This window comes from Naegleria gruberi (assembly GCF_000004985.1).
Source record: "Naegleria gruberi genomic scaffold NAEGRscaffold_36, whole genome shotgun sequence".
NCBI lineage: Eukaryota > Heterolobosea > Eutetramitea > Acrasida > Naegleriidae > Naegleria > Naegleria gruberi.
This window is the reverse complement of record NW_003163291.1, coordinates 349,990-376,376: the sequence shown is the minus strand read 5'-3', so window position 1 is coordinate 376,376 and position 26,387 is coordinate 349,990. Positions and strand designations below refer to the sequence as shown.

The 26,387-nt window shown below is 35.0% G+C and overlaps 8 protein-coding genes across 8 annotated transcripts; 6 read left to right on the top strand and 2 right to left on the bottom strand.

The window, feature by feature from the left end:
- Positions 1–75: 75 nt before the first annotated feature.
- NAEGRDRAFT_80461 (uncharacterized protein) lies at positions 76–6,336 on the bottom strand (the record flags this gene model as incomplete). The annotated part of the gene is made up of 2 exons (XM_002675029.1): positions 76–3,169; positions 3,207–6,336. 2 exons carry the CDS (start codon positions 6,334–6,336, stop codon positions 96–98), a joined length of 6,204 nt encoding a protein of 2,067 aa, XP_002675075.1. The 3' UTR covers positions 76–95.
- A 1,232-nt stretch (positions 6,337–7,568) lies between these two features.
- NAEGRDRAFT_56244 (coronin) lies at positions 7,569–9,170 on the top strand. Its single transcript, XM_002675113.1, has 2 exons — positions 7,569–7,586; positions 7,721–9,170. Exon 2 carries the CDS (start codon positions 7,725–7,727, stop codon positions 9,096–9,098), a length of 1,374 nt encoding a protein of 457 aa, XP_002675159.1. The 5' UTR covers positions 7,569–7,586; positions 7,721–7,724; the 3' UTR covers positions 9,099–9,170.
- Positions 9,171–9,467: 297 nt separating this feature from the next.
- Positions 9,468–10,442, top strand: NAEGRDRAFT_69829 (uncharacterized protein; the record flags this gene model as incomplete). Its single annotated transcript, XM_002675112.1, has 1 exon — positions 9,468–10,442. The coding sequence occupies one exon, from the start codon at positions 9,468–9,470 to the stop codon at positions 10,440–10,442; it is 975 nt and encodes a 324-aa protein (XP_002675158.1).
- Positions 10,443–10,693: 251 nt separating this feature from the next.
- On the top strand, positions 10,694–11,794 carry NAEGRDRAFT_69828 (small GTPase; the record flags this gene model as incomplete). Its single annotated transcript, XM_002675111.1, has 1 exon — positions 10,694–11,794. One exon carries the CDS (start codon positions 10,694–10,696, stop codon positions 11,792–11,794), a length of 1,101 nt encoding a protein of 366 aa, XP_002675157.1.
- A 1,675-nt stretch (positions 11,795–13,469) lies between these two features.
- NAEGRDRAFT_69827 (uncharacterized protein) lies at positions 13,470–15,193 on the top strand (the record flags this gene model as incomplete). The annotated part of the gene is made up of 2 exons (XM_002675110.1): positions 13,470–13,859; positions 13,946–15,193. The coding sequence occupies 2 exons, from the start codon at positions 13,470–13,472 to the stop codon at positions 15,191–15,193; spliced, it is 1,638 nt and encodes a 545-aa protein (XP_002675156.1).
- Positions 15,194–15,999: 806 nt separating this feature from the next.
- On the top strand, positions 16,000–17,312 carry NAEGRDRAFT_69826 (uncharacterized protein; the record flags this gene model as incomplete). Its single annotated transcript, XM_002675109.1, has 2 exons — positions 16,000–17,135; positions 17,213–17,312. 2 exons carry the CDS (start codon positions 16,000–16,002, stop codon positions 17,310–17,312), a joined length of 1,236 nt encoding a protein of 411 aa, XP_002675155.1.
- Positions 17,313–17,543: 231 nt separating this feature from the next.
- On the bottom strand, positions 17,544–22,024 carry NAEGRDRAFT_50569 (uncharacterized protein; the record flags this gene model as incomplete). The annotated part of the gene is made up of 2 exons (XM_002675028.1): positions 17,544–20,012; positions 21,296–22,024. 2 exons carry the CDS (start codon positions 22,022–22,024, stop codon positions 17,544–17,546), a joined length of 3,198 nt encoding a protein of 1,065 aa, XP_002675074.1.
- A 1,320-nt stretch (positions 22,025–23,344) lies between these two features.
- NAEGRDRAFT_69823 (uncharacterized protein) lies at positions 23,345–26,336 on the top strand (the record flags this gene model as incomplete). Its single annotated transcript, XM_002675108.1, has 3 exons — positions 23,345–24,242; positions 24,306–25,139; positions 25,186–26,336. 3 exons carry the CDS (start codon positions 23,345–23,347, stop codon positions 26,334–26,336), a joined length of 2,883 nt encoding a protein of 960 aa, XP_002675154.1.
- Positions 26,337–26,387: the final 51 nt, after the last annotated feature.

Genomic DNA, 26,387 nt, shown 5'->3' with positions numbered 1-26,387 from the left:
TTTCTTTCTAAAACCTCAATTAGATTAATATTCTTCAAGTATTAATAATTATCACAATACTCTTATTGTCGATTGTTCTGAAAAAGGTAATAAATTTATTTCAAATTTTCCAATTCAATATCAATATTGGCTTGTTTGACCAATTCCATTTTCAAAGCACGTTGATTCCTGTATTGCTCATAAATTTCTGTTAGAACAAATCTTGAAAAGGTATCTCCCAAATTAACAGAAACTTGATCATGCAATTCTTCAAAACATTGCTGAACTTCAAGAGTTATCTTTTCAACTGACATTTTCTTTTCCTCCTTTACAAGTTTCATCATTTGCAGGAATCTCTTTCTAGTTGTTGATGGAATATTCACTTCAGAAACGGCTCCAGTCTTGATGAACAAATCATGAATGGTTTCTAAAAAGTTTGGCAATTCATTCATACTTCTTCCTTCCACAAACTCTGGATTGTATCTCAGTAATTCCAAGAGGTAGAGATTTTCTGTAGCTAATTCTTGGATGCAGAATTGTTCAAAGAGGTCGTAACCTCTGTCATCCGAGATGGTTTCAATCATTTCAGTATCTTGTAAATCTTGGTTGACCAGTTGTTTTCTTCTCTTGTTAATTTTTACCTTGTAGACAATTAGTACAAGAATAGCAAAACCTCCAAATACAAGTAAATACACACAAGTGTACAATACTTCAAATGCAAATCGAATTCCATCAAAATAAATTGCAATTTCATAAGCATTTGCATCAATAAATCTGAAATTATTAGAAACTAATCCAATAACTTGTTGAATAATCATGAGTGCAAAACAGACCAAATACATGAACATTTCAGATCTGAAAAATAAAGGAGCATCCAAATAAAAGAATCTTCGAGTAGATTTTGATGGAATAAGTGACTGGGATGATTTTGTTGAGCTAGTTGAAGACAATGAATTGACAGTTGACCTTCTTCTCCTCTTAATCTTCTTTTGTCTTGTACTAGAAATAATATCCACAATTGCTATAATACTAATAATCACACTATATCCGAATATAATAACTGTATACGAAATGGAAACTGCCTCAGTATAAACAGATGCAGTAATAACACTCAATCTCACTAACAAGACCCACATTAACCAATAGCACAAATTAAAGATTAATGAAATGACAATCAGAGTGACGAAAAGCTTTTTAGAAGTGACGAATCTCAATACTTTCATCATGAATGATTGACCATTATTCTTCTGAGCTATCACATCATATAAATATTTGAGGAGCTGGAATCTAATAACTTGGATGACATATGCCAAGATGGCTGTCAAATTCAATGTGTTTACAATAATCATAGTGACATTTCCAACAATATTAGTGGCAGTTTCGCCTCCAGATTCCCACATTTTAGATTGACTTGGTAAGAGTTGACTAACAAGTACAGATCTTTGCACAATTGAAATTAAAACACTTTCCACTAATAGAGCAAGCATTCCCAAGAATGGAGTCAAGAATCTTGAAAGTAATGGTTGTTCCTTCCTGTAAATAATCAAGACAATGAGAATGATGGCAGAGCAGATTGCAAACATTATTCCAAAACTAATCTCTGCACTGTACACGCTGGCAATGTACAATAGTTCAGTTTCGGTCAATTTAGTTGTGTTCGAATAGGATGAAGTATACTCAATAAAAGTGGAGAATTTGGTTGTGTGAGTGCATTGACAAATGATAGAATCTTTTGAGGAATTTGAATATTGACAGCCATCTGATTTCCACATTGACACTTCCTCATTCCAATACATACATTTAACATTCGTAGTGTTGAGTGTTAAATTTTGTTTGATTTGATCATTGAGTGGTGTGAATATCAAAGTAAATGGTGAATCCAAATCCTTCAATGTCACTACTTGTGCATCTTGATAATATTTAAATTCAACCAGAGTTGATCCAGATTGAACACTTGCAGAATAATTATCCGATTTAACATTTTGAGAATAGGTTATCAATGATAATCCAATATTTGTTGATTCTCCACCAAATTGTTTGGCAACTTTCTTTAAATTCAATGAAAGTTGTGAGTTTGTTCCATGAAGAGTTTGTTGAATTGCATTGTCAGTGGTTGAGCCGAAAATTAGTGAAGAGACAGTGACATTCATTTCACTGGAATGATAATTAACATTTGGTAGGTCTGAATCTTTGGAATTGACAACTTTCGGTAAAGCATTCGAAAGTAAAATCTTACTAAATGATAAAACTAGAGATTCTGTTGTTGAAGTGTTTCCAGTAGCTGGATATTTCCTATTGGATGAGAATAAATCCGAAATGAGATTCAAAGTCGATTGGAGTGCAGTACTACTGAGTGGATTCTTTACGAAACCATACTTTTTCATTTCCTCTGATTGACTTGTTTGGACACTGCCAAGGAATGATTGAACTTTTGATTGAACTTCCTTAACTACTGATGGAGTATTGGCATTTTGTGGAAGAATTTGTTGAATGACAGAGAGAGATGCTTCTGGTGAATTTGTTGGAATTTCAATGTTTTTCACAACTTGATCTGCAACAGAATTCGACTGTTTGATGGAATTATCATACGCAAAAACTGTCTTGATAGAATCTGGAAGAGTTTGATTGAACAATGAATCAGTATTTCCTAAATATGGTGTGACTTCTAGAGTGAAAATGTAATACTGATCAATAAAATCCAAATCATCCTTAACAAGTAAATAAATGTCAACTGAACTGACGTTTCCACTGCTTGCAATGAATGGTAAATAAATGGAGGCAACTGAGCTAGTAGAGAATGAACTCATTCTAAGAACTCTGCCTTGTGATGGCTCATAGAATGCATAAGCATAACTGAGAGGTAACAATTGAGTGGCAGCTGAAAACTCAACTGATGCAATGTTGTAGGCATCTGTCAGGGCAACTCCTCTTGAAATTGAGCTACTAGCTGTGAGTACACCATTCTTTGGTTTTGGTGCAGAAATGATTGGAATTCTCTTGGAACCAATTGCAGATCCAATTGTAAAATCAAATTGTAAAAATGTTGCTTGTTCCAATTGAGATTTAGTTAGAGTAAAGGATGGAATTTGAAGAATTGGACTAAATCCAATAGAATTGCTTGCATCACTGATAAGAACATAGGAAGAACTTTGTAAAGAGGAAATATTGTAAACTGAATCCAAAGAATCACCTGTCAAGTAAATATTAATAAGAATAATCGGCTAAACATTTAGAATTACATCCAAATAATGAAGAAACAGACTGCCCACTAATTGTCAAGTTCAATAAATAAAAGTCAAATGTTGTGGCATTTCTAGAAACAATAAATTCAGGAACATTGACAGATACAAACTTGGAAATTGCAATTGATGGTCTGGATTTTTGTAATTTCACAACAGAAAGTTTTAGAGATGAGGAAGTTCTGCTGTTCTTCAATCTGGCAATTAGGAAATAATTGGTAAGGCCAATAGAAAGTTGACTAGTGTCAAGAGTAAATTCATTGCTCTTTTGATTGACAGGAGCAATTCCAGAAGATGTTAATCTGTATCCAAAGAAATCAGATTCGTTATAATTTGATAAAACTTTGAATCCAATAATTGGATTATCATCACTATAAATAACAATACTATTCGAAACATTCAAATAAATATCAAATGGCAATGACAAGTTGCAATCCATTCCAAGGAACCCTTCCACAGTACACATGCATGTATTTGGTGAAATACATAAACCTCTTCCAGAACAAACATCATCACTATCAGCTGTCTTGTTGAAACATGAAAAGGAGGAACAATTTTGTCCCAAATAACCTTCTTCACATTTGCAAGTATCGGGAGCTATGCAAGATCCATGTGAAGAGCAAACTGTTGATTGGTTATTCAAAATATTGAAACAATTAAAGTTTTCACAATACTTTCCAAAGTAGGGAATTGAGCAGTTGCATGAATTAGGCGAAACACAACTTCCCTTTCCGGAGCAAGTTGCAGAATTATTAAAATGAAAAGTTCCACAATAGAAATCTGTGCATTGGGGACTTGAATATCCCTCCTTACAAGAGCATTGATCAAAGTCTATGCATTTTCCATTTCCATTACAGACATTGGATATATTCGAAAGAATGCCGAAACAAGATGTCAATTCACATTGGGATCCTAAATAATTTTGAGAGCAGTTGCAAGCATTTCTTCCACTACATTCACCTCTTCCAGAACAAACACTTTGATTATCACTTCTAATTCCAAAACACTCTGAAACTTGGCAATCAGAACCATAGTAACCTGATTGACAGGTACAATTATTTGGTGATGTGCAAACACCAACAGAGTTACAGACCTTTGAATTATCATGTCCAATACCATTACAAGAATACGCAGAGCAATTGGCAGAAGTGTATCCCTCCTTACATGAACAAACATTAGGTTTGGTACATTTTCCATTTCCTGAACAAACTAAAGTTGAATTGTCATCTCTCACATCAAAACATGTGTAATGAGAACAGTTATTTCCTGTATAGAATTGATTACATTCACAAGTATCTGGAGCTACACAAGAACCTTCAGAAGAACAAACAGATGGTTCCTTGTAATCGACTCCAAAACACGTAAACATTGAACATCTACTGCCATAGTATCCTCCTGTACAATTACATGTATCAGGAGCTGTACAAATTCCGTGTGAATCACAAGCCAAGGTGCCATTCTCTCCAAAACAAGTTGGAATTGAGCAGTTTGATCCAGTATAGCCATTTCGACATGTGCAGTGATCTGGTGAAATACATGAACCGTTTCCATTACACACTCTTGAACTATTGAATATTTCACCATAACAATTAAAAGATTCACAATTGGCTCCATAAAATCCACTGTTACATGTGCATTTGCCAGGTTCAGTACACTTTCCATTCCCACTACAAGCCATATCGGCATCTTCATTCGAGAAAATTCCACAATAAAATCTCTGACACATGTCTCCAGAATAAGGTCCATAACAAGTGCAATTATTTGGTGAATTGCAAGTGCCATGTCCTGAACATGCAGCTGAAGAATTAGTGGAAGGTATTTCGTAACACGAATAATTCTTACACTCACTTCCATAAAATCCCTGCTCACACTGACAAACTGAATTCACACAAGATCCCTTTCCATTACAAACTGTTGGATCAGTATTAAGAATACCACTACAATAACTGAATTGACAAAACTTTCCATCTCTATTGGCTCTACAGGAACATTCATCCGTATTGACACAAGAACCGTAGCCACTGCACACATTCTGAGAATAGGAAATGGTTCCATTGCATAGAAAGGTGACTGAACAATCCATGCCATAATATCCTCTCTTGCAGCTGCAGTATTCATTGGCAACACAATTTCCATGTCCCGAACATGCAACTGGATTCGTTGCATCCAATCCGAAACAATATGGAACTGCATCTGATGCCAATTCAATTTCAACAAGTTCTGAACGAGTGCTCTCAAAGAAACTAGCAATAGTTCCAGAAACCACAACTGGAACACCATAAGAGAAATAATAATCATTGATACCAATTTCGAATATTTGTGAAACATCACTTGTGGGAAAAACAAGGACAGTATCAATACCTACTCCAGAACCAGCATTCTCATCTCCAAATAGGAAACCATAATCCCTTGTCAATACGAGTGAAGAACCAACTGTTGGTCGGCTCAAGGTAGCAATCTCAATAAAATTAGCAGAAAGTGTTTCCAAATCATTCAATGGAACAGAATAAACAATCCGATTATCATCAGTCTCATTATTCTTTCCACCAATGACATAAACATCTCCATTCAATAGAAATGCATTTGCCTTTGCAATAGTTACTGGAAAATCAGCAAATCTTTCCCATTGAGTTAATAAACTTGAAAGATTAGCTCTGAAAATTCCATTATCATAAACACCACCATTCGAAATACCACCAATTAAATAAATATATTGTTCAGTAATGAAGTGTGCAAAATAGGTTGGTGGAATATTTGCCAAATTTGGTGAATAATAATTTAGATTAGTAATTGAGTTAGAGGCCTGAATAATTCCAAATGTTGAATCTCCACCAAATAAATAAACTAATCTTCCACCAGTTGGATTATTAATCGAATAAACAGCATAATTGACCATAGCAGTGGTGAGAGTTGAAATTTGTTGAAAATCTCCAAAATCTGAATGAACAGTTGTATTGTAAACGTTTCCATTACTTTTTCTAATTTCTCTTAAAGATTTAGTAGCAGCCACTGATTTTGTAACTCGTTTCTTACTATCATTTCCTCCAAAAGCATATAAAATTCCATTCGGATAATCATAATAAATTGGATTATACCTAAGAGAGGTCAAATAATTCATATTCGAAAGTGTAATATTTCCATAAAATAGACTAGCTTCCACCAATCCGAAACTTAATCCTGATTCTCTTGTCGATTGTATGATTATTCCATCATTATTATCATGTTCATTATCTGATAATAATAAAAAACAATTAAATGATGAAAAAAACAAAACAATGAAGGAAGTGATGAAAATTTGAAGGAAAATTGATCGGGTTGATGACATTTTGACACCTTCAGCAGAGTGATGGTGAACCTTCTCTGATTTTTTTGTTGGTTTAGGTCAATTAGTTTTGGATTTTTTATTCGAAACTTGGATGTGTCACTGAAAGTTCGGACGAAAGATGTCCACAATCCCAAACGGTCATAAACTGAAAGGTTTTCATTAAGGATTCACTTGTTTTTCTTCAACCTCCTCTTCTTGATCATATTTAATTTCCTCTCCTTTATCATCAAATAGTTTAGTTTCTTCCGTTCGAATCTTGTGTTCAATCTTTGCTCCCTTATACTTTCCAGAAGATTCTCCAACATCGCCGTGTCCATAAAACATGCAATCTCCCATCAAACCTCCATAAGAACTGACAAATGGCACCTGTGCTAAATAATAGAGTCGAGTGTTTTCTTCTTGTTTGTCGTGTTCTCTGATTGCCTTTTCTTCTTGTTCGTTCATTTTTTTTTTAGAATTGTTGTTGAATAATTGCTTAATATATAGTATTTCTTAAAATGGAAGTGGTTTATTTGGAAAATAAAAATGTTATTATTAATAATTTTTTTTAAAATTTATTTTTATATGAGATAAAGAAAGATCAATTGCACCCTATTTTCCTGCAAAACAATTCTCTCATCATTTTCTTTATCTCAACTGGTATTAGAAAGGTTTCGAATTCTCATTATTATTCAAAAATGTTAAATTTCAATGTAACCTTCTACGAATACTTCTCTTACAAAAGAAAGAGATTCAATTGTTTCCAAACATGTCAACAATTATTTTAATTAAACATTTTATTGTAAAGTATTAAACAAGGTAGTATTACTTTCTAAAATTGAACTATTTCCCCCAACGCTCTCAGACCTTATGGAACATTGTGCCAACAATATCGAATACTCACACGTACCTATCTTTCAACGATTAATGTCCATCAACATTGATTGGTTGATTTTTTTTGACAGTTGGACATGTTTGATTGACATGCACATCAACTAGCAAATTATCATCATAATACGTAAGCGAAGGCACCAGCAAACAAATCAAAAAAATACACAAAAACCGTACGTAGCTAATTTCTCTCTTTAATTTTTTTTTAACATGCTTTCACACACTTTTTATTCGAAACTCTATGTTTAATCCACACGTTTTGAAAAATCTATACACCTTTTACATTTATACAATATAAATTAAATAGAAAAATGTCCATTGTCAGATCATCACTCTATCGTCACGTTTTCGGTGAACCATACAAGGCAGAATTCGCCTTCCAAAACATTCGTCCAAATGTTGGTGCTTGGGATTCTAATTGGCTTGCTGCTAATGCCTTGTTCGTTGCTGTTCCATGGCAAGGTGGTGGTGGTTCAGTTGCTGTTTTGAACCAAAAGACTCCAGGTAAACAAGCTGCTGATTTGCCACTTTTATCTGGCCACACTGGTGCTGTTTTGGATTTAAAGTTCCATCCATTCAATCAATATATTTTGGCAACTGGTTCAGTTGATGCTACTGCCAAGATTTGGTCAATTCCACAAGATGGTTTGACAAGCACTGTTACTGAACCATCAGTTACATTGGAAGGTCACATGAAGAAGGTTGGTTTGTTGGAATTCCATCCAACTGCTAACAATGTCTTGTTGACTGCTGGTCAAGATCACAAAGTTGTTTTGTGGGATATTGAAACTGGTAAGAGCCAAGTTGAAATGAAAGATTTGTGGAAAGATATTCAATCAATTTCTTTCAATAAGAATGGTTCATTGTTTGCCTCCACTTCAAAGGATAAAAAGTTGAGAATTATTGATCCTAGAAAGGGTGCAGTTGCTCTTGAAGTTGAAGGTCATGGTGGTACTAAGGGATCTCGTGTTCAATGGATTACCAATACTGATAGATTGTTCTCTGTTGGTTTCTCAAAGACCTCTGAAAGACAATACATGATGTGGGATCCACGTTCATTGGAAAAGCCATTGCACACTGTTAATATTGATATGGCTTCTGGTTTGATTATGCCATTCTATGATCCAGATACTAATTTGCTCTTCTTGGCTGGTAAGGGTGATGGTAACATTAGATTCTTTGAAGTTACTAATGAAGAACCATACATTCACTCATTGTCTGAATTTAGATCAACTGATCCACAAATGGGTATGGCTATGCTTCCAAAGATTGCTGTTGATACTACTTCTAACGAAATTGTCAGATTGTTCAAGTTGACTGCTAATCAAATTACTCCAATTTCATTCACTGTTCCAAGAAAGTCTGAATTGTTCCAATCTGATATCTATCCAAAGACTGCTTCTCCATCTCCTGCCTTGTCTGCTTCTGATTACTTCTCTGGTCAAGATGCTGAATTATCTTTGGTTTCCATGAATCCAGAAGATAAGGAAATTGATGTTCAATTCCGTGATTTCAAACCAAACGTTGAAATTAAGGCCAAACAACCAAAGACTGTTTTGCCAGCCAAGACTTCAAATCCACAAGAATTGGTCAAGCAAAATGAAGAATTGAGACAACGTGTTGAAGCTTTGGAAAAGGAAAATTGGAATCTCCAACAAGAATTGAAAAAGTACACTGAACAATAAGTGATCAAAATAGTTTGTCTTTTTTCAATACTTAACGCGCTGTGTTTTAAATAAAATAGTGTATTTTTAATTAATTTAACATATTTCTTCTAAAAAACAAGACGAAACTCTTCGTAGATTCACAATAAGAGTTCAGCATGGCTTAATATCCAGCAGAAGTTGCCATGATTCACAGACTAGAAGAGTGAGTTCAGACATTTTCACATCAACTCCAAAAAAAACAGTAAAAACAATTGCAACTTTCCATCAATAAGGACGCTTTAATTACTCTAATTCCGTAATTACCAATGAACAATTCTCCTCCTCATCACACAAGAGACGTCATGCATAATCTCTAAAAAAAAGCTCAACACAACAAATTAAAGTATCATGCAAGCTCTTGTTTTTGATCGATTCGGAGAAGCTTCTCAAGTTCTCTACATGAAAGAATTGGAAAAACCACAAATTGGAAAGAATGATGTGTTGGTTAGGACTCAGGCCATTGGCTTGAATTTTGCAGATATTTACAGAAGGAATGGAAATTATCATTTGGTGGGAGAACCTCCCTATATTTTGGGATATGAAGGGGCTGGAATTGTAGAAGAGATTGGAAGTGAGGTGAACTCTGATTTGATTCGAGTGGGGATGAGAGTTGGTTTTGCTGATGTGCCTCATGCCAATGCTCAATTGGTGAAAGTTACTGTGGAGAAGGCAATTCCTCTGCCAGATGAGATTTCATCAGAGATGGCAGCAGCTGTCTTGTTGCAAGGATTGACAGCTCATTATTTGACAAGAGATTCATTTGTTGTGAAGGAGGGAACTGTTGCAGTGGTGCATGCAGTGGCAGGTGGAGTTGGTCAATTGCTTACCCAAATTATCAAATTATTGGGAGGAACAGTTATTGGACTGACTTCAAGTGAAGAAAAGGCAGAAATTGCAAAACAAATTGGAGCAGATCATGTTTTTCTATATAAGGATAATTGGACTGAACAAATACTTCAATTGACCAATCAAATAGGTGTTAACGTAGTCTACGAATCAGTTGGTTCAACAATCATGGACTCATTCAAAATTACAAAAATTGGAGGAACTGTCGTATTCTATGGAATGGCAGGTGGCGATCCTCCACTCATCAATCCACGAATGTTAATGGATGGCTCAAAAACACTCACTGGTGGCGACTTGTGGAATGTCCTAACAAGTAGGGAGGAGAGATTGAAACGTTCCACTGAATTATTTTCATGGATTTCTCAAAAAAAGATTACAATTAGTGAGTGGAAGAATTTCAAATTGAGTGAGGGAGCTCTAGCTCATGAATTTTTGGAACAACGTAAAAGTACTGGCAAGATTTTACTCATTCCTTAGAGAAATTAGCCTCTTTTCCACATGATGGTTCATTCAATTTATCCCAAATGATGAAATTTTTCACCTTCCATATTAAGACTATTTACTATTCATTGAGATTACAATAAAAAATCTTTAAAAAAAAAATGATCAACAACAATTCAGCCCTCACTCGCCTGTTTTTCAACTCTAAAACCAAGCAGTATTCCTTCCAGGAAATATTTTCCACCCTTCCGGATGAACTCACTGGAGAGATTTTCCAACATTTATCCATGACCCACTTGATCTTTTCCGTGGTGAGAGTTTGTAGGTCGTGGAGGGAGATTTCCCTTCCGATCATTTGGAAACGTTATCAAGATTATGCGCAATTGGTTGATGATGATTCGAATAATAGTGGTGGTGATGAAGCATTTTCAAGCCTTTTTCAAAGTAGAATGGGAAGAAATTTCATCAAGATGATGTTTAAGGAACATGTTTATGAATTGGCGACTCGATTGATTGGGGTAACCAAGATGGGTGAGGTTAGAACACAAAATTTGCATGCAACGATTACAATGGATTTTTGTAAGAAAGAATATGAATGGTTTGGAACTGAATTGGAAATGATAGAGTGTTATAGTGAATTCTTTGGGAAGGTGGAAAGTCCTATTAATTCAGATCAAGTTGTTTCTAATAATTCCAAAGTAGAAATTGAGAAGAAATCAGATGAAAAGAATAGTAGTGGTGTTATGAGTTCAGTTTTACATTACTTGTCATCATTCTTTAAAAATAACAGTTCAGCATCATCGATTCAAATTGAAAGGAAACCAAACAAACCAATGATCACTGAGGGGACACAAATTTTCAAAGTAATCATGCTTGGTGACTGTTATGTGGGAAAGACATCCACTTTGGAGTGTGCCATTAAGAATATTAATTGTAGACAAAAGGAAGACATGCCGACCATTGGAGCTTCCTTCTTGAAACAAAGATACAAACTCATTCCCAATTCCATCTCTGAATTGCAATTGTGGGATTACAGTGGTCCAGAGAGATTTGCAACACTATCTCCAATATACTACAGAGGAGGACATGTAGCATTTGCCATGTTTGATTTAAGTAATAGTGCACTAACTTTGGATAGATTGGATAGGCACATCAAAGATTTGGAACAACACAATCCAATGGAAGTGGTATTAGTTGGAACCAAGTCTGATCTTGTAACAGAAAAAGAAAGGAAGTATAGAAAACGTGCTCAACTGTTGGCATTTGACAAATTGAAGGGAGGTCTTTATGTAGAAATCACTAACACAGACATCAAGTATGCTCACAGTCTACTTGTCTATTCAGCAATCATTCTTCACCTTAAATACTCGAAGAATATTAAGATTTAAACAACTCCTGACCATGTACAATTGTAAATCGACTCAGAATCTGTAGATAAACAAGATAATTGACTTTCGAATTTGATGTAACAAGGAATGCTCTAACTTTCGCATGGTCTCATGTACATAAGCCAAGATTTGAACCCATTTACCATTTGAACTTATTATTGATTTAACATGTGGTACGTGATCCGCCTCAATATTAGGATATCTCATAACAAATATTGCATTGAATATTAACCGGTTTCGGAGTGCTGATAGTCAACGCTTTAATTTACCCTATTACACACAAAAGTCAGTGTTACAGAGCTCAGGTGCACCAATTCCTCAAACAATGAGTTCATTATTTAACATTTTCAACACTTTGTTTCAAATCTAATAACTGTAGTTCTTTACTGTAGTTTTGAAGGAGGGTTTGCAAAATTGCTAAAGAAGAACATTATACAAAGGAACCCAAAAGGAACAGCATTCCTTACATGCCAATGTCCCAAGCAATCAAGTGGTTTACAAACGCCGAATTTTATAATAGTTATCAAATCTGCCAAATTTTGATGGATAGCCATAATTGTTTATACCTCGTTTCTTGAGATTGCGTATTAATTTTCTTCCTAAAAGAAATATTCAAACCGAAAAGGCGGTCTATGCCAATTTGTGTTGGTCTTTACTGTGGTGACTGAGAAAACATCAACAACCTTTGAAACATTGCTAATTGCAACCACACAACAACATGTATTCTATTATACAACAACATTAATGTTATTATTACAATATTTGGATGGTGGATTACAACCAACAGATATCTATCAAGCTTTCACAGTGCGCCATAATGAACCAATGATAATATTTCCTTGTGGAATGAAGTTTGCAATAAGTAATGGAAAATTTTAACAGTTTGTGCAATGCATGACAAATATGGTCAACCTCCTCAGACTCCTCTGATTTGTAATTCTTAATGTTGTCTGAAACCTTGTCGACTTGTGTCAAAACATTATTGAAGGCAAGAAGATAAGGTGAGACAAGACAGTGCACTGCCTGAAAGTACCAACTTTCCATACTAATTGTGTTATGCGAAAGTTTCGATTTAACATCTAGTGATGCAATAGGAAAAGTTGCAGATCTGGGTGATTAGATAAATCAGGTGGATTGCCTTGGTTTGAGGATCTAAACCAAATGGTGATAAGGTAGGAAACAAGTTTGTCATCTACTTGTTTGTTTTCATATTCGAAACAACTCAAATAATCGGTATGTTTCGGTATGCACACAAAATATTGGACATTAAAACCATTGATCTATGACCAATTGTTTGATGGTACCCTCAAATTCAAAGCATAACGCCAACAGGCATGATGTCGTTTCTGACAGTAAATTAATGGCGTTTTGCTGAGAACATCTGACAGATGCGAATCCAACTGTGTTTGCGTTGTTTGATAGTGCTCCACCATCTTTCATGGTTCGACAATATCAGCTAATACCCAAAAACAATAATTCTAAAAACAAAAACACACCAAAAAAAACCAACAACTGTTGCCTGACACATCAGTTTTGATTTTTCTAATTGCGCATTAGTCCATTTCTTTCATACTCACTCAGCTGACATCAACAATATATTCGACACAACTGAGAGAATATTGTCACATTATAGAAGTAGCAAAAGCAAATATTTCAGCAACAATACTTTTGATAGATGGCTACACGTGTCATGTCAGCAGCAAATAATTCAGCAACAAATAATAGTACTATTAACAATGGTAATCTCGTGAATTCATTTCCATCCTATATGCCACCATTGAATAATAATAACAATTATTCAATGCCAAGTCAGCATCCTTACTTGGAACATGGTGGTGCACAAATTGACCACACTATGGAATCAATGATGATGAATGGATTAGTTACTAAACAATCCCTGATGGATATCTATTCGAGAAATCAAGCCATCCTTTCCCAACATCACAATTCGAAACAGAATATGATGCTTCCTTCTTACTATCACGACTCAAATCTCCCTGACCAACATTTCTATCACAACAATCCACAACAACATTCCAATCCACAACAAGCATTCCAACAACATGTAAACAATAATGCAACAACAACTTTCCACCACTATAATGTAGATACCACTCACATGAATAATAATCATCATCACAACAACATCAGCCACATCAGGGCTTCTTTTCACCTGAACATGTGGATGGCATGGTTTCAATTTTGAAAGGAGAGGAAGATTTTATTCACTTGTTGGATAATTCAGAACCACTAACTTCATTCGATATTGAAGATCATCATTCTTTCAATCCAACTATTGTTGCAACTTCTCCACAAAGACAATCAAGGAAGAATCGAACTGTTTCGAATAGAAAGCATGCTGAGGAAGAAGATGATGATTTTGATCATTTAACTGAGGATGAGCAAGATCAACAACATGATGTTAAATCACCATCTCATTCTTCTGGCAATAGTTCAAATGGCCAAAAACAACGTGGACATGCCAATGTCAATACAACTCCAACTGGAGATAAGAGCAGTACAAGAACTAGCTCTCCAACCAATAGTCAAGAAAAGAATTCACCCTATCCTAATGGCAGAAAGAGAGCAAGCAAAGCATGTGTTGAATGTCAGAAACGTCATACAAGATGTGGTTTCGAACGACCATGTGAAAGATGCGTAAGATTGGGTTTGGAATGTGTGGAAATGAAATCAACCAAGAAGAGAGGAAGATCAACAATGGGTTCAAATCAAGATATCGAATCAAATAATACCTCAGTGGCATTGGATAAAAATGGTAAATCTGGTAAAAAGACCAAAGCTAAAACCTCAGCCGAATCAAAGAAGAGAAAATCATCTCCAAATGAAGCAGAGCAAAACTTTGAAACCAAACCAAAACTCTCTAAGGTTGAGATTATGACTTCTTCTGATATTGCGCATGCTCCAACAACTCCATCAATTATTACAACACTTACTTCAACATCAACTAATGTCTATCCAGTGAATGATGCCACTACTCCATCACAACTTGTTGAAAAGCCATTGGGTGTTGTTGCTGTTGGTTCTGATTTTACATCTGTTCAGTATGTGAGCGATCCACTCTCTACCATGTTTGAAGAGCAACCATTGACTCGATTGGATTCAATTATGGGCCCTGATTTCATTCAAACTCAACTCAATTTGTTATGTGAAGCCAAGGCAACTAGAGAAACAATAATTTCACATGTCGATAATGGACTTGCTGTTTTGCAACAATCTCATCTCAGAGCTGAAAGAACTGCCAGAGCCATGATCAAGCTGAAAGAAGGTAAATTGGCAGAAATGTCAATCAAGTTTGTATTCATGTATACTCCAGCAAATCCATCCATTTTGGAAAGTGCCTATGTATTTTTGAATTGGAATGGTTCATATACTTGTTAATAATAATGATTCCGATACTATTACTAGGCAGATTCAATGAACATGATAATTATTTCATCATATATACTATTTCTTTTGGAGAAACTCAAGACCTGATAATTTGAAAATCATTTGGATCAATATTTCATAATATAATACAATCTTTCTAATATTTCCTTAATATTAATTTGTAATATACTTTATGTAATGATCATCATCAACGTTCCGAAATTAATGGCGAAATCTTAAAATTGCAAAATTTCAGTTATTATAGCTATTATTACAATAACTTGGATTTCGGCAGCCATCATACAAAATCAGCACAGCACCACTACAACAATAATTAACAAAAATCCTCATAACAATATCTTCTCAAACTACAACTTCTCATAATATCTTCAATCCCCGACGATTCCCAACCAAACGAACAATAAAAATGCAAAAAATCGCGTTACCTTATTCCCTTATAAATATTGAGGTGTGATGAGAGCAATTCCGCTCAATCATCTTTTCAGATGTAATATTTGTAAACAATTGATAACAACACAAAATAAAAACATCAAACATTAACGAGATATCATTTCTTATCTTGAAAAAAAACCGCCAATTTTCAATATCATTTTTCTTACCAAATCTTCTCAATCCAACATATAACAAATAATTCCACTAGCACCTCTCTCCAAACTCAAATCATCATTTAAATTTCCAAATAAATCAAAACAAGTAATTTGGAGATACAAACAACAACGACCGAACTGAACAGCTCCAACAACAGCACAACAGCAAACGAGAGATTTTTTCATCTACAATAAAAAAAAAGACTGCAAATGAAAGCCTTGCGTCTCGCCACTAATAACGAAGCTTTGCTCATGCTCAATCATAACCGCACTACTATGGAGAAACAATATAAGATCAATGAAAATGATGAGGAATATGATGAGGGTTTGGTATTCAAGTGTGCTACTTGTCCAAGTCCTTCGGATGATCAATGGGAAGATGTTTTGGAGAATTCCAAGAATCACATAGAAGATGATCAACAACAACAAAGAATAGAACAATGTAATGACTGCGATGAAGATGAATTAAGTAAGGATTCATCTTTGGATGAAGCTGTTCATGATCTTGAATATATAGAGTCAACTTGCTCAATGATTCAAAATTCAGCTTCATCAATTGCCTCACCTGTGAATGGTCCTACAGCAGCTGTCAATTCAAGAAAAGTACACCATCTGTCAAGTCCAAAATCAAACAAGCATTTCTATAATCACAAGAGGAATTACAAAAGGTCAATTTCTTCTCCATCTTTCCTTCTCAATCATAAGGCTGGAAATTCATTATTTGAAACAAACACTTTTGAGTTTGTTCTTGTAAATACTGAGGAGCATGATAGCTCTTCCTCATCCTGTTGTAAATATAATGAAAAGATAGAGAATAGAGATCAGAAAGCTATGGAAATATGTAAAAACAAGTCGTGTGCTCCTCTCGATGTGGTTCTAGAGAGATTGGAATATAAATTGCAAAAGATTGAAAAGTTGGAGAAGAAATCTCAACAAGAGGAAGAAATCAAACAGAGATATGTCAATGTAAAGAAAAAGTTTTTGAGAATGCTTGAACTTGGAATGGTGACATCTCAGAGAGAATCACAGAATAGTCCACCTGATGATTCCATAGATATTCTACATAAGGCTAAGCATAACAAGAAGGCAATTCTCTATTTGCAATCACCTGAAAAGTTTAGTCACTTTTTATCGAGAAAGGCATTGAAATATTATTACAAATTGTGTCAGATTGCAAGATATGGAACACCCAAGTCAGAGTTTGCAGCCACAAGAATTTTGGACAATCTCTTTCTAGGTGATATTGATGATGCATTCAATGAACCAGTTTTAAAGCAACTTGGAATTACTCACATTGTCACTTGTGTGAAATCCTTGGAGCCAATTTACCCTGAGAAGGGATTCGAGTATTTGAATCTGCACCTCTACGATGAGGAAGATCAAAATATTTCTGATATTTTCCAAATATCTTACGAGTTTATAGAGAAGGCAATAAGTTCTGGATCGTCAGTGTTGGTTCATTGCATGAAGGGAAAATCAAGATCTGCCTCTGTATTGATATCCTATCTGATGAAAAAGAATGAGTGGTCTTTTGAAACTGCTCTCGAGTTTGTCAAGGCAAAGAGAGGTTTAGTTCAACCAAATTCAGGTTTTGTCTCTCAATTGAAACAATTAGAGAGATCACTGCTCAATCAATCTCCTTCACAAGATGAGAGTTCAAATATGGAAGCCTCCTTTGCTTTGAGAAGTGGAACACTTGCTCTTTGTTTTTAATAAATTAAAATCCACTAATATTAAGACAAAGAACTTTCAATTTATTGATTGACTTCTTTATTCTGTCGTTGTTGTCTCTTTTGAATACCTCGTAAGGTGATGGTGGTAAAACCTTCAGTTTCAACTGAAGAAACTTCTACACCATCACACAATAATCCAAATCTCAAAAACAACATTTTCCCAAATTTGTGACTAGCATGTCTTGCTGCAAGATCTGAAAAGGTGACTTTTGCTGCTCCATTAATGACCTCCAACTCAAAATTTGCAATGGCTTGAATAAACTTCCTCTTTTTTGGTTCATCTCTAAGACCTCTTCCATAAATTGAAAGTCTAACAGAAGCTGACTTGGCAGTTTCACTATATCTACCAAATGTTACCTTGACAACATGATCAGGCAGTGGATCTCCAAACTTGTATTCTGCATTGGCTCGAACACCTTGCAAAATTTCCAAATATTCTGTTCTAGGTGGAGCTGGATCAGCATAAAATTCCTTTCTTTTTGTAATTTCAATCTTGTCTCTCATGATATTTGGATCGACTGTATTCATAAAATCCATATTAAAAAGCTTACTCTTCTTGTTAGGTGTGATAGCTCCTTCCTGTCTTCGTTGTTGTTCAGCCACAAAGGTTTCATATTCTAATTGGCCTAATTTTGCAGTATCCAAGACAATATCTTTGAGATATTCTCGCTTTCTTTTGGTAGATTCCATTGGTTTTGGAATTTGAATAATATCTTGAAAAAACGAGTTTTTTGGTTGATTATTATTGGATGAATTTCCAAGAGTTTCATGCGATGGTGTTAGTGGTTGTGGACTAGTTGATTTTGAACTTGAACTTTGATTTGATAGAGCTGGTTGATGATGTGGTGAGCTATTTACATAAGTTGTTGTGGAAGAAGAAGGATAAGATCCTTGAATTGGTGGTTTAGAACTGCTGCTTGTTTGCTGTTGATAATAATATTGCTCTTGTTGAGGAATTGAACTATACGAAGATGTTTGATTGTGTGGAGGAATGCTCATCATTGGATTGGTCATATAGGGTTGCATATAAGGAACATGATGATGAGGTGGTGGAGGGACAGACATTGGAGGAAGATAAGGTTGATGATAATGATAAACCATTGGAGGTTGGTGATAGTGTTTGGTATAAACACCATGATCATAGATATGTGAAGATACCTTTTGTGGTGGTGGTGGTGGTGTAGAATGAATAGATGCAGGTGGGACAGTATTATTACTAATAGAAGGATCATATCTTGGAGGTGATGAGAATACTTGACTTGAAAATGCAGAGCTACTACTACCACTATAATGTGATGATGAGGATGATGGTTGTTGTGGTGGTATACTATTAGTAATAATGGTAGGACTTTGAGGTGGTGAATGTCTAGTTGTTATTGTTGGTATTGGTCCACCAGAGGATCCATACGAATTAAGGTAGTGAGACTCTGGGTAGGTGGTTTTGTTTGATGGACTCGAGTTTACAGTGTATTGGTGTTGATGATATGCAGTAGATGCTGACTTTGTTACAGATGCATTGGCTGTAGTAACGATTGTTGAAATTGTTGAGGTACTATATGAGTATTGATGATCATCTTTGTGATGATAAATTTGGGGAAGAGATGGTTGCAGCTGCTGCTGCTGTGTTTGAGGTAATGAACTGTTTTTCAGGGTTGTATGTATTGATGGAGTGACTGTTGTGTGCATTTGTAATTGTCCATCAACAGATGAGGAGTATTGTTGTGTTGTATTGTCTGAAACATCAGTTGTTGATCTTGCCTCAGCATGATTAGGATTATAGGAAAGATTAAGGTGTTGAGTATTTCCAATTTCAGTATTTTTCATATTTGAATGCTCCCGAGTTGTTGTATCGTCACAAGGTTGTATCCGTTCATTAACATTTTCGATTGTCCTCTTCTCAGGCAGTGACGATACAGAACCATCTTGTTGTGATGATGCAACATTGGTTATCGTGCATTGCACCTGAGGTTGATCCTGCTGATGTTTCATTGCCACCAATGTGTTCAATACATCATCCTCAATGACTTTGGGTTCTCTCAATACTTGTTCATTGTCAGAAATTATAGTGGAATTCTGATTAGTACAATTTGATGTGGTAGTTTCATTGGATTTTGAATTTTCCACAACGCCACCATTGCTGCTTCCACTACCATTACTACTCTTTTCATCATCCGTTATTTCTACTATTGCAATGTTATTATCTTCTTGTTTGTTAAGAACCATCAAACTCTTTGCACAAACTTCTTCCAAACTCCCCTCAGAAGAAATCGAATAACTACTCAAACTACTACTATTATCACTACTATTATCTGATTCATCCTTCTCATTCTCATCACCATCACCATCATCCTCCTCAGTATTCTGCTCTTGTTCTTGCATCTGTCTTTTTAAGGCTTGCTCTTGTTCAAATAATTGTTTAGCCCTCACACTTGCCGACTTGGTACGAGCAACCATTTTGATTGTGGTTGGTTGTTGTTGAGGCCTTTTCATCTTTTCAGAAGAAGAAGATAACGTTGATGCTATTGCATGTGAATTATCATCAGTGGCAAGTTCTCTCATCATTTGATATACTATTTTGTGATGATATTACTTTTTACGATGATTCTCTATGAATCCTCCTATTACTATCAGTAATTCTTTCTCCCTGTCGTTGTTGATTACAAACAACAAGAAAATTGCAAAACAAATTTGAAGAAACTGTTGCCGTTCAAACGAAAATACGAACACGAACACACACAGAGAGAGCAAGGTTTTGATGCTGCTGAACTTTATTGAGAGGTAAGTGTGTCAGCCAAGACCTGGTTATGGGCGGTTTTTTTTTTAAAATTTGGAAGTACGTGTTGCAGCACTCAAACGTCTGGTCTGTTATGTATTGAGAGGGATTTGTTATGGAAGGGGCTGTCAAAGCATGCTAATCAACAATAACGAGATAACATTATTGTTTGAAAGTGCACTAGCCTTTTGGGTTTTGGACTGCATTAAAGTAAACAAACTTTCATGCTTGGATAATCAATTGATTCTCGAGTAACATGTTTCTAATAACCTGGTTGCTTTCGGTTTGGATAGAGAAGATGTTTGAAATTTTTGCTTTCCCTTTGTTCTTGTTGTGTCCTAATGGAATGTTGGCCAACACAAATGAAAAAATAGTTTTGGAAATAGATATTAATAAAGGCAACAAAAGGTAAGGAAATGGTGAACTTTTAACCTTACATATTCAATAGGAGTGCATGCTCCTCTCTTAGATCGTCAACCATGAATTTCTTTCTAAGAGTTGGACTGCAACAACAAAATAATAAACAAAATAGCAAGCTCGGTAAGACAATCACAACACCCAATCCCAAACTTCCAAATCCAAAAAATCCTCTCACAAAGCCAATATCATCATCAATATTTTGATAATAGTGATACCAAGGTTGGAAATTGAGTGTACCATTGGTAATGTACTCGGCATACACGAATGGGTCATTGGATGACCGCAGTGTAATGGTTAAATCTTGGAAAAGTACTGTATGATTGTAGACATCTTCACCAGTATTGAGTAAACTGTAAACATAGGTCAATCCAGAAAATGTTGATCGAATGGCTGGTACATATGGCAAATCTGTTGGTCCACATCCATATCCTCCACTTGAATTATTTAATCATGTCCACATAGAATATTATCAATTATTAATTGAGAATGAAATTAGTTCCATAATTCATTAAAATACTTTGTAAAATTAAAGTACTTACAAACTATTATCTAATACTGCGACACCACTGACAATTTTTACCTTTAGGCAAATTTCTCTCAATCTATGGACAAGGTAACACTTTCCATCTTCCATAAATCCATACCTACATGATCCAGAATCATAAATAGGAGATTCAGTCTTCAAAAACAAATATACGAGAGGAGCTTGTACTGTAAGGACTGGTCCATTCACAATATGTGTTGTGTGAGGAGTAGTATTAGGAGTATTTGTCATGAGGGTGAGACCTCCCTTTTTTCCATCTTCCTTATCTTCTGGTTTCACTGACAGCATTAATGTATTGGTAAATGAGATGGTCATATTGAGTGCCTTGTCAAAATTGGTCTTGATTGGTTTGTTGAATAAGAGGGATGGATTCGGATTTTTAACTTCATATTTAAGAGAGTCATATTTGAGTAAGAAGGATGGATCGCCAGGATGAAAAACATCAGAATCCATATTGCTCTGCATTATGACATTATCCAAAAGTATGAGATTTTCATCCAATGTAGTATTCTTAACAATAGTTGATTGTTTGATTGTTTTGACGACCTTTTGGGTCTCCACTTTAGGTTTCTCATAGTTTAACCTAGAATAAATAGAGTTTAGTTTTGGAGGAATGACAACACCTGGCTCATGAAGATTGACAAAATTGGTGTTCTTTTTCTTTGCTGAAGGAGGAAGTGTTGAAGTAGAAGTGGAGGGAGAGGGAACTGCAGATACAGAAGGAGCAGGAGGAATAGGAGCATTATTTACAAGTGTTGCAGTCATGTTGAAATTAAAGGCTGCAAACAATTCTCTATTGGTTGCTTGCCATTGCTGTCAATATTATCCGAATCATTATTAATAATAATAATTTAATCATTACATATTTAATTAATCCAATTAATTGATAATAATTTAATCATTACATAATATTAGCACAATAGTATATCATAATTCCGCATTATTAATTATAATGTCAACCATACAGTATAATATTAAATTAAAATCCACATTGTAATTATTCATCAATGTAAAATTAAACCATACGGAATATTACTTGTTAATACTATAGAATTAATATGTTAACAAACCTTTGCTAGAGAATTAAATCGGGCAATATCCTTTGGATCGGATGGTGTTCTAGGTCCCAAAACACCAAACAATACTCCAAACAATATTAAACCTGATCCTAACACGAGAAAAAACGTTAGGAAAAGAGCCAATGGTTTAATACCACAACAATTCCATTCCATGATTATTTAAATATTAATCTACTCAATAATAATATGATCTATTATGGAGTACAGAAAGAAGAACAAGTTTCTCTGATGTTGTTTTCACTTAACTGAAAATATCAAAAGAGTAACAGACAGTTGAGAAAAAAGCAGGACCACAAGTAGTGATAATAAATTAGCGAAAGGAGTGTCTAGTATTTTTCTTGTGCAATAATATCAAATCTAATTCTATTTTGAAAAAAAATCTAAATCTTGTAATCAGCACTAAAATTTGATAACGACTCAACAGAATACCTCGGAAGTCGTAACTCACAATATGAAACTCTCCATGGCTAGAGGGACAGGATGTTTATTGAATTAACACTTTAAAAAGTTTGTAAAGTTGAACAGCAAAAAAACAAGGCTCAACGTTTCAAGGAACGTAATAAGGTTGATAGCAGCTTGAATGTTACATGGATAATTGAAATAAATTTGATATTTTTCTAATTTGATATCTTGATAGGGTCCAGATTCTTAACAGATAACTATTCTGAACAAACATGTATTATTTCTCCATAGATATCTTTCTGCGTTAAGCAATCAAAGTTGCAAAATATTCATAATATTAATATCAATAAATCCTTCATTATGGATAATTAAGGGAACAACTATGTTTGTCGCTCATATTATTTTTCAATCATATCCTCAACAATTTCCTTACGACTTTATTGTGACAACTACTGTTGTTTTCTTAACGCTCTCTTTTACGGTAGTTAAACCACTTAAAATGTCCAAAGCGATTAGCCAAAAAAAAAACAAAACTCTTCTCAGCATGGTCACTCAACAACAGTGCTGTTCTCAACAAGAGTTGTACAACAACAATACGCGAGCAATGGAACAACAGGGTGATTCTATTCCATCCTCCTCAACAAATAAAACAAACAGAACAGACATTAATTTAATAACCGAACATAATCATCATAAGGAAAGTGTTGTTTGCACACCTACATCTCATCAGCAAGCATTCTCACCTCCTCATCATAGAGAAAGTATTTCAGGTGATTTTGGATTTTCATGTCCATTCTCTTCTGAAAGTATTTCTGATCCAAGTTCAACAGGACGACATTTTTCAATAGCCTCATCTAGTGTTTCCTCGTCTTCCTCATCCTCGAATATGGATGACGACGAAACGACATCATTTGCAACATCACAATTGGATTCACTTCTGAGAAAACATCACCTCCTTGCAGAAATTCAACAATCAACACAAACATTGGAACGAATTAGTATGAATAGAAAGGCATGTGCCATTGATCTAGAATTTAAGGATGAACTCAAGATAAACCGAAAACACTCTGGTAAATGTTCCTTCAAATCCAATCACTCCCCAAATTCTCCGGAGAGTGATGGACACGCTAGCCGTTCTCATGACTTACTAAGATCAATTTATAATGCACAACTGAGTGCAGCCTTGCATATGGAAAATCCATCCAAACTCTTCTTAGACTTGCTGAATGAGGTCATATCTCTCATTCGTTGCCAGTACAGTTTCATTGGTGAGGTCAAGTACACAGATGATGGAAAACCTTTTCTACACTCACATGCTATATCTTTCGCCAGAACGAAATTATCTCAAGAAGCACTCGATCTATTTCAAAAATGTACACAAGTAGGCTTTAAGTTCAATAACATGAACAGTCTCTTTGGTCATGTAATGATGACAGGGCAACCTTTACTGACTAATCACCCAAAAACTCATCCTTTTGCATCACCTAATCATGTTCCTCCAGGTATGTTCAAGTATTGGTTGATTGAATCGATTGATTATATTTTTTGAATAATTATTGGATTAGGACACCCACCCCTCAATAGTTTTCTTGGACTACCTTTTATACATAATAACAAAATTGTTGGCATGATTGGATTGGCCAATAAAGAAGGAGGATTTCGTGAGGAGGATATTTCATTCTTGGAGCCAATTTGCACAACCTGTTCCACGATCATTGTTTCTTGGCAGTATTATTTGGAAAGAGAAGAGGCAAAGGAAAAACTCAAGTTGGCAAATTTAAATCTCGAACAAAGGATCGAGCAAAGAACCGAGGAGCTATTACGTAGCAATATTAAACTTAAAGAGGAAGTGGAACAGAGAAGAAAAGTGGAGCAAGAATTGTTGGAGCAACGAAAAATATCAGAGAAAGTCATTATGGAGAAGGAGCAATTTTTGAGAAATACATCACATGATCTACGTACTCCACTTGTGTGCGTTTTGGGTCTTTCTGATTTATTACTTGGATCATCAGTGAATATCAGTAATGAGCATTATGAATATCTGACCATGATTAAGAATAGTGGAGAGACTATGCTCTCATTGATAAATGATTTTCTCGATTTAATGAAATTGGAGCAACATATGAAACTCAATTCAGAATATTTTTATGCTAATGAACCAATTGAAGAGGTTATTGACCTTGTAGTTTTGGAATGTACAAAAAAGAAACTTGATCTCATAGTTGACTACAAACCAGATTTTCCTTTTAATATAATTCTAAATAGTGATAAAGGGAGACTAAAGCAAGTTGTACTCAATTTATTGTCTAATGCTGTGAAATTTACAGAGGTTGGCTATATTTATATTGGTGTACAATTGGTCAAAATTGATGCTGAACAAGCCCACTTGGAAATAGAAGGTTTGTAATATTTATAATATCATTATTCATAGACATTAAATTCAAGTTTGTGATACGGGTATTGGAATTGAAAAGGAAAATTTAACAAAAATTGGCCAACCATTCCTCCAATTTAACACCCAGCATGCACCAAAAGGAACAGGTCTAGGTGTCTCCATTTCAAAAATGATTTCAAACGCGCTCGGGGGAAGCTTGAAGGCAGAAAGTGAAGGATTAAATAAGGGATCAAAATTCATCTTTACATGTAAGACAACTTTCAAGGAAATTGAGGAACTTTCACTTGAAGATCGTGCCAACATGGAAAAGAATAACTCCAAACATGTAAACTTTTTTTCAAAGTGGAAGAATACAAGCTCTCCTCGCAATACTCAATATATGGTACTGGATAGGAATGATTTATTTTCACAGAGTTTGAAAAATTTCTCCAGGGGTTTCAATGTTGCAACGGGTTACAATGAAGAGGAGAATTTCGTAATATGCAATTCAAAACAATCACTTATTGAATCCTTAGAAGGCTCATTATCTAAATTGGACAGTTTGGATAAGCTAATAATAGTGGTGGATTTAAATTTATTGGAAGCTTTACAATCTTCGAATGTTGAAAGTATTTGTCATGAATTGAACTTGCCATTGAATCACAACAAGATTCATATACTGCCTTCCATGGTTCAATTTTCTTGCCTGAAAGAAGGTCCATATTTAAGCAAGCCAATTTTCAAACTTGCCGATTTTACACAGGCCCTCAAATCGCACCTAATTGAAGAGGTCAAACCTATAGAGAAACGATCAATTGTACCTGAGGACGAATTACTGAGCATTGCTGGTCACTTTTCTGTTCTCATTGTGGATGATAACATGATTAATTCAAAGGTTCTCTCACACATGCTAATCAAACTTGGATTACAAAAGATTTCAATAGCTTCAAGTGGTGAGGAAGCTATCAAATATGTCAAGAATAGCTGCTTTAACATTATCTTTTTAGATCTTTTCATGGATGGACTCGATGGGTTTGACACGTCTCGAATCATTCATGAAACCTGTAAAGAAAATGCTCCAAACATTGTACTCCTCACAGCAAACATTGTAAATAAGAAGGAAGAGGAACAACTCTTAAACAATGGTGTAAAATACTTCATGTCAAAGCCAACCAGGTTAAGTGATATCAGACAGCTAGTGCTCGATATTGTAAGAAGATGATAGAAAAAAATGCCAGGAAAAGTTTACCTTCCGCACACTTCATTCACATGT

Bases quoted from the DNA above. Each gene is read 5' to 3' on its own strand.
- NAEGRDRAFT_56244 (XM_002675113.1), top strand. From the start codon at position 7,725: ATGTCCATTGTCAGATCATCACTCTATCGTCACGTTTTCGGTGAACCA.